The sequence below is a fragment of the Chenopodium album genome, chromosome 21, assembly GCF_948465745.1.
Source record: "Chenopodium album chromosome 21, dcCheAlbu1.1, whole genome shotgun sequence".
NCBI classification, from domain to species: Eukaryota; Viridiplantae; Streptophyta; class Magnoliopsida; order Caryophyllales; family Amaranthaceae; genus Chenopodium; species Chenopodium album.
In genome coordinates, this window is record NC_137854.1 from 1,484,842 (window position 1) to 1,497,058 (window position 12,217).

Here is a 12,217-nt window from a genome sequence, read left to right on the forward strand (position 1 = left end):
GGCTTTTTATTGCGTTTCATCATACAACTTCTAGCTACAATAGCCTACAAATGACCGTTTTTAGACCAGGGTTTTAATTCTCTTTTGCTTATCTGGAAAGTTGTTGCTCATTATGAATGTTTGCTACTTGTTCTTTTTACTTGTTTTTCTTAGCTTAACTAATCTATTTATGAAGGTGGTTAACATGAGATCTACTTGTAGCTTTACCCGTTATAACACTTTTTCTCAAAATGTGTCATATTGAAGCTTTAGAGTTAGTCATTGCTACATATATCCACTAGATAATCTGCTTACATGAAATAAGACTAGTATAAAATATATTGTGTGAATAAGTTATAGCTCATTACTTTCTCCGTCTATGAATAATAATTATCGTACTACTCAGTACTTTTGAATGTTTATTATAAATAAAAGTTATTTTTACAGTGTCATTATGAGATAAATGAACATCTATTAGCTCTCAATCAAGGACGAAAGAAATAGTGATCCCATTTCAGGACATAAATGATTAAATGTACAAGTTCCAACTTTTTTGGGGGGTTTTTCTTATGCTTTTTTTTTTAATCTGTGCTTAATTTGTCCTTTTGGCATAGACATAGTTATAGAGCTACTAGTTACTACTAGTCTATTGCTAGTAGTTTAAATTGCACCATGTTCGGATTACTCCCCAAATATGAACATAGGGCGACACTCTATTCAATGGGTAGAAATTAAGCCTTTGATATACGAAGTAATAAACTTGGTACTTATTATGTGTATATGTAATAATGTACTTCGTATAATTTTGTTAGGGTTTTCATAACTAAGTCGAGGTCATTTACATTAAGCAACTAGCTAAAGAGTGTATTAGATGTTCATTCCCAATAAGGATTATTATTGATTATCGTATAGGCGTCTAGTGTGCTCTAATCTCGTGGTGCCTACGTAGGGGCCAATTTCAATAGAAAAACTGAAATTGGATCGGATAACCACCTTAATTAATTAAAACAAAATGGGTTGTTCTCATGATTAGTACATTATTAATGGTTGATAGTGGCATGTTAAGTAGTAATTCTGAAGCCCCAAAGAGCAACAATAGAAGTGGTGGTAGAGATTTTATGTCCATCACTAATAATAGTGGCATGTCAAAACAATTAATTTCTGCCTTTTCATGATGAAATTTTAGCAGGCTCTCAACTACTACTAATTTACATTGCTGTACAAATATAATTACAATATCCTTTCATTAATTTTCTTTTTCTGTTTTTCAATAATAAATAAAGTTTAACAGTTAGGAGGAATTAATCTTACAGGCTATCAATCCTTAACTGTTTCAGATATAAATTGATATCAATAATCTTGTACAACTGAAAGTCAACTGTCAATATCTTCTGGATTTAATGGATAAACAAGAATTTGATTGTCCCAGAAAAAAAAAAAAAAAAAAAAAAAAAAAAAGAACAATAGCTGGTGATAATATGTTAGTAGTGTTATAGAAAATTTAGTTTAGTTGTAACAATTAATGTAGGAGTGTCAACATATATATTTCTTAGTACTTATTACTATTACAATATGTCCCTTGGCTCCTCCTTTGGCCTCTTAGCTTCTTATAGTGAAGCATTGTACATTATGTTATTTTTTCTTTTTCCTCTTTTATTTCTTATGTTTGGTTCTAAACTTCTAACTATTGATGAATCATATAAAACGGAGGGACTTTAAGCTGCGTCTAAAACTTGTTAGATGTTGATTCTTAAAGAATCTCGTGTTAGACATGTTATAGGCCAGACTTTTAAGCCCAAACCAACATCGTTTGTGGACAAGGGGATCGATTAGGTATTGTTTAATGACTAGAAATTGTTTGAAGTCTAGATTTTATACTGTTGATATGTGTTTAGATGATATGTTACTAGCACGTACTTGTCGCAGTTAACATTTATCTTTGATACTGGTTTATATCACCAAAAATAAAATGAAATAAAAGGGAAAATAAATTTATAAATCTTTGTCAAACTTTTTCAATGTGAATTAGAGTACCCCATACGTAATTTTCATGCAGCACCTATTCTTACTCCTTTTGATCAAGTTTTTTTATTAAAGTTGTGAAACATGCCCCGTACTTCTCCATCTGTCAAAGAAAAAATGATAGTCCAAAATCTTAAAAAAAATGTAATGTTGTTATAATGTTCCATGATTGTGTCTTACGCATTATTGGTTCAAAGCTTGACAAATAAAAGACATGATAGTAATCGTAGTAAACACCACCAATTAATAAATATTAGCACGTCAAGTATCCAAAACCTTACTTTGTAACCATGCAACCAACATTTGCCACACTTCACATCTATTTTATCTTGTACATTCCACATACGACTGCAATACTAGGGAAATTTCATACGAAGTATAGTTATACAATAACCGAGGCTTCATCTTAAAGATGGAATCGGCTACATACCGCTACATGAATTAAAATTTTCTCCTTTTATTAGTTGAGCCATGATCCTCTATTCACATACTGTTATATATTATTTGCAACGATTAGACATTTTTTCTCTTTACTTTATGTCAAATTATTGCAAATAATATGTAATGATGGTTGTATATTGATTCAACTGCCCCTGTAGCTTAAAATTTCTGGCTAGGCCCCTATTAGGGTGTAGCATCAGCCCACTATCTTTGTCTCTACGTAGACTATAGGCTATATAGCCTGTATTAGAATAGATTGCCTGATTCACCCCACTATGAATCTAGTATGTACTTTGTATTATTCACCTTCCACCGACACTATATTCCAAAACTCCAACATGACTTTGATGCATGAGGGTTCAACTCTTATTTTAGTACCTGCCCTGGGTTGTTGATCACGTAATTAGATTACCATAATCTTATTATGGATTTGTCTGTTGCTGCTTACTTTTTTGTCCGTTTCCATATAAGGCTCACTCCTTTTATTTGGATTTAGTAGTCGCGTTGATCATATATGTATCTGTAAACAATGACTACTTTCATTAATTTAAGATGTCTAAGACCATTCTCACTAGTGAGCAAAAAAAATTCTCCTCATTCTCTCTCTACCCACTTTCTCTCTCTTCCCAACTAAATTTGCTCATGAGCATTTTTAGTGAGCAAAATCTATCCCACTAGTGAGCAAAAAAAAAAATGCTCATCAATCTCTCTCCTACTTTTTCACATACCCCACCAATATCTCTCTCTCTTACACATCACCCTATTAATATTTAATATGTTTTGGTTAAAATAATATTTATGGGTACTAATTACAATTATACTTTTATTTAATCGCTAATTAATTATTGAAATTTAATCACTAATTATACCAATATTGAAATTTAATCGCTAATTAATTATAAATGTAATACAACATAAAATTTAATTAGCGTACGAATACATTTTATACTACAAACCATTAACGAACCTAGATTTTAAACGTACGATTAATACTCTATTAAATTGTAATCTTACGACAAATTTATTTTTTTTACTCATTAATAGAGCCATATTTTTGCCAAATGTGTTCCACTAAATCCGCTTTTAATTGAACATGAGTGTCTCTGTCACGTACTGACATTCTTCTGTGGACGTACGTGTCGAAATCAACGTTTGGCGGTCGGCCAACATTGAATTCAAAAGGCTCGTTATTGTTAACTGTAGCACTTGTAGTGGGTCTTGTAATTTGCGGGCGATCTTGTTCATAGTACCTTCTTAAAACTTCGGCCCGAGCATAGTTGTGTCGTTCATCTTCGACAATCATGTTGTGCATAATGATACAAGCTTTCATTATGTCACACAATATGTCTTCGTTAAACGCAAGGGAGGGTTGTCGTAGAACGGCAAACCGAGCCTGTAAAACCCCAAAAGCCCGTTCAACGTCCTTCCGAGCTGCAGCTTGTTTATCAGCAAATAATTTTTCCTTTTGAAGTTGTGGAAGTGTTATACCTTGAATAAAAGTAGCCCATTTTGGGTAAATGCCATCTGCTAAGTAATAGCCCAAGTTGTACTCATGGTCGTTCACGGTGAAATGAATTGGAGGTGCCCGACCATGAAGAACATCATCAAAGACCGGAGATCGGTAAAGGACATTAAGATCATTACAAGAACCCGGGATCCCAAAGAATGCATGCCAAATCCATAAATCTTGATCTGCAACGGCCTCTAGAATGAGGGTTGCATTTTTATTACGGCCTGCGTATTGCGCTTTCCAAGCCATAGGACAATTCTTCCACTCCCAATGCATGCAGTCAATGCTACCTATCATACCGGGAAAACCTCGCATTTCATTTTGATGCAAGATTCTCCTTAAATCTTCGTCGGTGGGACTTCTGAGATATTCAGCTTCAAAATGTGTAATAACCCCTTGACAAAAATGTTGCAAAGCCAATCTGGAGGTAGTTTCGCCAATGCGCAGATACTCATCCACCGCATCTGGACAGGTACCGTACGCCAACATTCTAATCGCAGCGGTGCATTTCTGCAACGGTGATAAACCAAGCCTTCCAGCTGCATTCCTACGCTGCTGGAAGAATTGATCCCCCTCGACCACCTTGTTCATAATCCTACAAAACAAAGGTCGTTGCATTCGAAATCTACGCCGGAATTGTTTGTCGCTATAAACTGGATTACTTGCAAAGTAATCATTAAATAATTGAACATGCCCCTTTTCCCTATCTCTTCTATCCGTATCCCCTCTACGCTCTGGAACACATTCAACATCGGATACGGGTTGGTGTTGTGTTTGGTTGTTATATAACAAAGTTGGTAGATGGGTTGTGACAAATTCGTCAACTAAATGATCAAATTCAACGTATTGATCAGAATCAGACGAGCTGGAGGTTGAGCTAATGGAAAACATTGTGTTTGCTGGTTACTTGAGTGTTTGCAATATTTTTTGAGGAGTTGGATTATATTTGCTTAAGTTGGTATCACTATCATTTATAAGCATGAAAACTCAGTGACAAGTCCAAAATATGAATGACAATTCCATGACTGATGAAACATGATTGACAACTCAATGAGTGATGAAACATGATTGACAATTCAATGACACTTAAGATAGTAAGACAGAAAAGAATCTTGACTATTCAAAATACATTTATACAACTGACATGAAATACATATGACTACTCAATGTCTAATAAGACAAGGGACATGAATACAACTCATAAAAATTAAACAAAATAAAGATATACTAATTAAAGATAAAATAATTAAACAAATCTAAATTCGGAATACAACTACTTAAAAATAAACTAATTGAAATTGAACAACATAAAGATAAGCTAATAAAAGATAAACTAATTAAACAAATCTAACCAAATAATACAACTAATTAAAAATAAACTACTTAAGGAAATACAGTCAATTTCTACCGTAGACTAGTTGAAGTAACTCGTCCTTGTGGGCCTCTTCAGCTGGAGTGAGCGGTGTTGTCCTTGCTAAAAGTGATTGAAGCATATCAAAATTCATCTTCTTCTCTGCTAACTCAACTTGTTTTTGCTTCCTCTTTTCCTTTTCTCTATCAAGTTCCAACCGTTGTTGTCGTAAATTCGCCTCCCTTTCTCTAACCTCAGTACACGCTTTTATCTGCTCACTAATGCTCAATATTGCACTTTCGGAAGCAACTGCTTTGCCCTTACGCTTAGCCTTCGTTTTTTTGACACCGTCTGGTCGTGGTAATCCTCCGGACATAAATCCATCAGTACGGATTTCATTCTCACTCTCCGCCCTAGACCTTTTCCCACTTCCACTGCTATCTTCCTCATCATCGTCACCGCAACCCTTTCTTTCCTCCTTTGACAGACCCCATCTTAGTTTAGTCCTCCACTTCGGATCTTTATTAACCATTTCCACTCCATGTGAAAATGCAAAATTATGTTGTGGATTAGAGGAGATATAAAACAACTTGGAAGCGTGTTTAATTCGATCGGTTTCGTTGTAACCACTTCCGCTTTCAGGGAGTTTGCCCGCCTCCTCATAGCAATTAGTCCACTGTAGCAAATCAGCTGCCATTCTTCTCCAATGTGTCTCCAAACTCTTCAAAGGTCTTGGCGGGAGAATATGCGGTTTCTCAGCTTGTAGTTTACAGTAAGCTGCATGAACTTTTCGCCATAGTTCGGATGCCTTTTGGCTCGTACCACGAAGCGCATCATCACTTAGTGTTAGATAGAAATGAATTAGAGCTTCATCCTCAGCAACCGACCAAATGCGACTCGCTTTGGCAAGTGGTTGATTGGTCGGAATCCTTGGAGGTGGTGGAGGGTACTGTGGTGTCTCCGGAACAGCTTCTTCTTGGCTGAGATCGTACTCAGAGTTGCTCCCTTCGGTAACGGGAGGAGTTTGTTGCTCAAAAAAAGTGTTTTCATTGTTGGGAATCTGAGGAGGTGTTGGTTGATGAACGGAATTTTGAGAAAAAGGGTTGCCTAATCTTCCTAGGAATAATTGAAAATTTGGACTACTAATGAAATCATCACCTAAATCAGAAAAATGTTGAGCAAGTTGATTGTAATTAGGGTTGTTTGGATCCATTATATTGTATAACAAAAAACAATAATTACTTAAGAGGCACACCTAAATTAAAATGGAATAACGTTAATAACGTTTTAAATAATTTCTAGTGCTACAAAAAGTAATTAAATAATTTTATTTTTTTTTTTTTGTTGAGAAAAAAAGTAGTTATACTAAAAAATAAACAGTAATATTAGAAAATGAAAATTGAATCAAACTAAACTTGGGAGTGAAAATAATAAAGAGTTTTTTGGATTTTTTAAACAAAAAAAAATATTGCTACTTAAAATATCATTAATAACGTTTTGAAAAAAATTAAAGTACTAAAAACTGTAATTAAAAATAATAAACCAAAAAAAAAAAAAAACCTTTCTCAACTTTATATTAGAAATTATAACATAAATATCACTAGAAATGTGATTAAGTGTAATATTGGGTGTTTTTGTGATTTTTGAAATTATACCAAAATATGTCAAAATGGATCTCTATTTGTAGGGGAAAAAAAAATATAACCGTTGGTAATTTTTTTTTTTTTTTTTAATAATTATAAAACGGCCAAATTACCGTTTTGATTTAATTACCGTTGCTAAACGGTTGAATTTTTTGATTGGAGGAACAGGCTGACAGGGACGCGTGTCAGCTTTCTATTGGCTGGACTGACGCGCCCTGTCAGCCGATAAATGTAATTTTTTTTTTGCTTTGCTGCCTTCAAAACGACGCGTTTTGGAGGATGGTTGTTCAGACCAAACCCCAAAACTCGTCGTTTTGAGGGTGCGAAAAGTAAAAAAAAAATAGACGTTTAGTGCTTGCTGTGGGCCCCACGCTATCACTGTTCACTATCAGTTTTGCTCATAGGATGAGCAAATTTCAATATGCTCATGAGCATATTTTGTAATGCTCATTGGTGGGAAAGCAAATAATGCAATTTTGCTCATGAATTTTGCTCATGAGCAAATTTCTCCTCACTAATGGGAATGCTCTAAGAAAAATTCTCTTCGTACACTGCAATGGATTAATGATTTGTAATTGACTTTTCTAAATTTCCTTACCAAGATCATCATAGGCTATTTGAATGATTACATAATACAATTAATACATAAACTTCAACTTATTTTTCGGAGTTTGGTCAAAGACTGGCCTTCTTAGAGTCATAGATCAGCTAATCAACATAATTGAGAGGGAATATAGCTTAATTTTTTTTTGAAAGAACAGGGAATATAGCTTAATTAATACACCGTAATATAGTGTTGCTAGGTTGTTACACGTTGGCTAATTTTGTATAACAGCCTTAATATGGTGTTTGAGTAAAATAATAGGGGATTAGTGGGTACTGAACTACTGACTAATAAGATATGGTTCATATGGAATACTACATTTAAGCTCTGGAAATCGACAAATGTACAGAAGAAGGCAGGGGAACAATTTCAGACCACTAAACTGAACAAAAAGCGAGTAAAATATTCAACAACTCATATTAATATATTACTTACGTATTTGTATATTGCTAACTGTATTATACATTTGCCTAATTTTCTGTTTACAATTGGACATTTTCTGTGTAGCAGCATCCTATGCTGCATTATTCATGTGCCACCTTATTACCATCAAGTTTAGGCCATTAGAGGTGTCCTTTCTTATTCATATATGAATAGTATTATTGAAAAAGTTAAATTTGATTACTAAAGAGTAAAAAATGTGGCATATTTAGTGATTAGCACTGTATTGGACTTATTCCAACCTTGCCTAATTTTTCTCTCAATTCATGCTCCCTCTGTCTCTAATTGTTTGCTCCCATAACAAACAAAGGTAAAATTCTATTTTGTGATTTTACCTCATATCCTTAATTATAATTCTTAATGGAAAACGTAAAATTCAGTAAAATCTGGATAATTGAACTAAGAATAATAATAATATGTTGAAACTTGTATTAGTAGTAGCTGAGAATTAGGGTCAGCAGACCCACCCATGAGGGCATCAGGCCAACTCACTGCGAAGTTTCAAAAAATGCAGAGTTTGATTGTTCTGGTACTAGTCAAATCCTTTTAAATTTGACGAGATTGTCACCAAATTTGTACTAGTACAGCATTTGAGTTAAGCCCGTGACCCATGTTACCAAACTCCCACGTTTGAATAGCTTGCTAAATTAGGTTACTACCTTATTTAGCTTAAAATAGTCACAAATCACAAATGGGCTCCACAATTTAAAAGTCCCATTGAGAAAACCAGCTATGCAATGGTCCAATATTATTATTTGGGCTTTTGGCCTGCTTATTGATGTATCAGCCCGTTCACCATATAAATATAACCAGGCCCAAATGATTAACAAGTTGGTGAAGCTCATTAAGTACCTGGCATGATTGTTGACTGGTGAGGGTGTTTGACTGTTTGGTGTATGAAAATTGAGGATGTGAATCAGTGAATGGTAGTTTTAATCCGCTTGTAAGCTGTAAACTTGTAACACAACCTATGTTTGTTACTTGTTTGTATGATAAAAGTATGAAAAAATCAGGGGATAGGATCGTAGGAATATAGAATAAACTGCATCTGTTTTCGCCATTTAATACAACTAGCCTTCTGGCCCGTGCAATGCACGGGTTATTCATATGAAATTGTATTGAGAGATAAGTGAGGAAATATCAGTAAGCCATGATAGGTTATAATATGTAATCAGAAACATGATTAAAGAAATTAACATTTTGGAACTTTAATCGAAAAAAAGTCTTGAATAGAAGGTGGAAATGCTAAAATTAAAGTGAGAATAGGAAAAGGTTGAATTAAAGGGTAAAGAAGAAGATGAAGAGATGAAGTGTGTATGAAAGATGAAGTATAAGTTTAATGAAAGAATTAAAAAAAAATGGTTTAATAAAAAATTAATAGTGTAAGATGACATATGGCACTATGGTTAGAGAAGTATAATAGAATGGATGGGGACATGTGTCTTTATTCGTTTCTTGGTTATAGTTTTTAAATACTAATAAAGTATAGAAGTATAGATAGATAGATAGATAGATAGATAGATATAGATTATGCCCATAATAATGTGTACATATGGATGATAGGAATTGTTTGATGTGGGTTCACAGTATTGTTTTGCCATTAATATAGGGAATGTCGGAACAAATATTAGCAAGGATAAGTAACTAAAATTGTATTTTATATTTTTATCCTTAACATCTACAAATCTAGGATGCATCCCTATTTTAATTATAGTAGTAGTTTTAAATCCTCATACATCTGTTCTCACATATCAAATGCCTTAATATAGTACTGGTATTTGTTTTCTAAGGTACAATTCAATGTAAAATATGTGCTATCAAAAGGGTTTTTTTTTTTTCTTTTCCTTTTACTTTACTGCTTTGGTTTTCTTTTTAAGCTGGCTCTTAAAGATTGTACATGAGAGATCATAGCTTTACACTCACAAAAAATTTCGATTGATCAAACTAAATCAAATATGATTTGACTATTAGGCAAACAATTAGATTAAAGAGAGTGTTTATATTGCATATCTATTTTATGAGTGGGGAAAAATAAAATAACAGTCTCAGTAAATAACAATAAGAAAGGACATTTAGAGCCGTTGGTAAAATAGTAACTTGGGTAAAGGACTACAGAAATGGACAGAAGGAAAATGACAGGGGAGAACCAAAAACGGTTGGCCCATTCTATGCACTCACTCTACATATTTCAATGCTCACTTCTTCACACTTCACCACTTCACACTTTCACAAAGCCTTGACCAAGACCAACACTACACTACTCAAGATTCTCACTCTACTCCACTACACACACTTAGTGAGTGAGTGAAAAACAGAGCACCTCAACAATGGTGTTCAAAATGGCATGCCAATTCCTCACTTTCTCTCTCCTCATACTCTGTCTTACTGGTAAAATTTCCTTGCTTTTCTTTAAATTTCATGCAATTTTATGTTAATTTTGAATCATGAAACTAACAATGTACTTTATGTTTTTTTTTCTGCAGCTGCAACCATAAATTCTGCTGAAATCCTGACAGTCCACTCAGACCTCAGTACTGCTGCTTCTGCTGCAACTTCCATGGCTGTTTCTGTCCACAACCAAGACTTCACTGAGGTTTCTAACAGTGTTTTAATGGCGGAAACTTGGCTCCGAAACCATGTCCTGCAATTTTACCCTGCTTACAACATTACCCACATTGTTGTTGGACATAATCTCCTCTGTTCTTCCAAAACCCACCAACAAAATCACCATCTTTTTTTACCTGCTCTCAAAAATCTTCACCATTCTCTCACTAGATGGGGTTTACACTCAGAAATCAAGGTTTCCCCTTCTTTTTCTTCCCATTGTCTGGAATTACCCTCTGATTCTGCTTTCTCTCTCCTCCAACCTCTTCTACAGTTCATCCATTCCACTAATTCTTCTTATATGATTAACCCATCTTCTGATGAAACCCCAATTTTTTACCCAAAGTTTGAATCTTTAGCTTTATCCCACTTGAAATCTTTGAAAAAGTTTGGATTTTTAAGCTCAGAAGATCTCAATTTCATGGTAGTTTCAAACAACCCCACTCAAAAACTCAACCCTACAATGAGAAAATTGACATACATTCTTCCAACTCCATCACCAGAAGAACTACCTACTGCTAGAGGCCCAGGTTCACTTCCTCCTCTAGTTGGAGTTGGGCCTACAATCTCCCCACCAAGCCCAATCCCTGGTACCCCACATTTTGGGCTTAGCCCAACCCAAACCCCTCCCCCTCACCCCCACCACCACCACCACTACATACCACCCTGCTACCCTGCACCACCGCAGGCGGCAGCCCCAGCACCACCACAGGCTTCTGCACCATCCCCGGCTTTCGAGCCGAGAAAGAAACTGTGGTGTGTAGCAAAGCCAAGTGTTCCTGCAGAGACATTGCAGGAAGCAATGGATTATGCTTGTGGTGAAGGAGGAGCAGAATGTGATGAAATTCAACCAAATGGGAATTGTTATTTTCCTGATTCTCTTGTTTCTCATGCTTCTTATGCTTTCAATAGTTATTGGCAGAAGAACAAGATTAATGGTGGTACTTGTGACTTTGGTGGCACTGCCATGCTCATCAATTCTGATCCTAGTATGTTCCTTTTTTTCATTTATCAAAATATTACATTAGTTACTTTAAATCTTTATGATGTTAACTTTAATGATTTTTTTTTTTTTTTTTTTGGCAGGTTTTCTTCAGTGTAAGTTCACTATGGTGTGATTTCAAGGAGCTTTTTTGGTATGTCAGTGAATTATGAATGCCAAAGATGAACAGTTGTAATGGTGGTAGCATTATCATGATTATAGTTTAAGTAGTAAGTATGGGTTAATTTGTGTTGATTAGGTAGGAATTAGGATTAAGAAGGGGCCTTTTTTGTTAATTTGAAGGTTACTAAAGCTTTGTACTTTAGCAAGGTTAAATTAAATGTATGGTGCTTGATGGACAAAAACTTTAGTGCCCTTTGATTTGTATGGGAAAAAAAAGGAGAATTAAGATTATCTAATTTGTAGAGTATCTATTTGCTCATACTTTTTGGTTCTTTTGTTGTTTATTGTTCTTAATTATGGGGTTTGTGTCTTTGGATTAAGAAGTATTCACCTGAAAGGTTCCTTGAATCTAGAGTATCCAAGACTCACAATAACTTTATGTACTACATAAGTACATAAATTAATTTTGTTGTTGAATAATGGAAAAGATAAAGTTGATTGGAAGAACACAAAATAT

At 34.6% G+C, this 12,217-nt stretch overlaps 2 protein-coding genes across 2 annotated transcripts; one reads left to right on the forward strand and one right to left on the reverse strand.

Annotated features, from left to right (window-relative positions):
- Positions 1-2,934: 2,934 nt before the first annotated feature.
- Positions 2,935-6,516, reverse strand: LOC145602611 (uncharacterized). The gene is made up of 4 exons (XM_081658791.1): positions 6,462-6,516; positions 5,522-6,419; positions 3,693-4,829; positions 2,935-2,962 (listed from the first exon to the last, which is right to left on the reverse strand). Exons 1-4 carry the CDS (start codon positions 6,514-6,516, stop codon positions 2,935-2,937), a joined length of 2,118 nt encoding a protein of 705 aa, XP_081514917.1.
- A 3,693-nt stretch (positions 6,517-10,209) lies between these two features.
- On the forward strand, positions 10,210-11,965 carry LOC145602863 (glucan endo-1,3-beta-glucosidase 1-like). The gene is made up of 3 exons (XM_081659015.1): positions 10,210-10,379; positions 10,475-11,584; positions 11,682-11,965. Exons 1-3 carry the CDS (start codon positions 10,319-10,321, stop codon positions 11,711-11,713), a joined length of 1,203 nt encoding a protein of 400 aa, XP_081515141.1. The 5' UTR covers positions 10,210-10,318; the 3' UTR covers positions 11,714-11,965.
- Positions 11,966-12,217: the final 252 nt, after the last annotated feature.

Coding starts and splice junctions, on each gene's coding strand:
- LOC145602611 (XM_081658791.1), bottom strand. CDS start 6,516: ATGGATCCAAACAACCCTAATTACAATCAACTTGCTCAACATTTTTCT. Junction 6,420..6,461: donor TCAACATTTTTCTGATTTAG/GTGATGATTTCA, acceptor AATTATTCCTAG/GAAGATTAGGCAACCCTTTT. Junction 4,830..5,521: donor GCGAATTTACGACAACAACG/GTTGGAACTTGA, acceptor GTTTTCCATTAG/CTCAACCTCCAGCTCGTCTG.
- LOC145602863 (XM_081659015.1), top strand. CDS start 10,319: ATGGTGTTCAAAATGGCATGCCAATTCCTCACTTTCTCTCTCCTCATA. Junction 10,380..10,474: donor CCTCATACTCTGTCTTACTG/GTAAAATTTCCT, acceptor TTTTTTCTGCAG/CTGCAACCATAAATTCTGCT. Junction 11,585..11,681: donor GCTCATCAATTCTGATCCTA/GTATGTTCCTTT, acceptor TTTTTTTGGCAG/GTTTTCTTCAGTGTAAGTTC.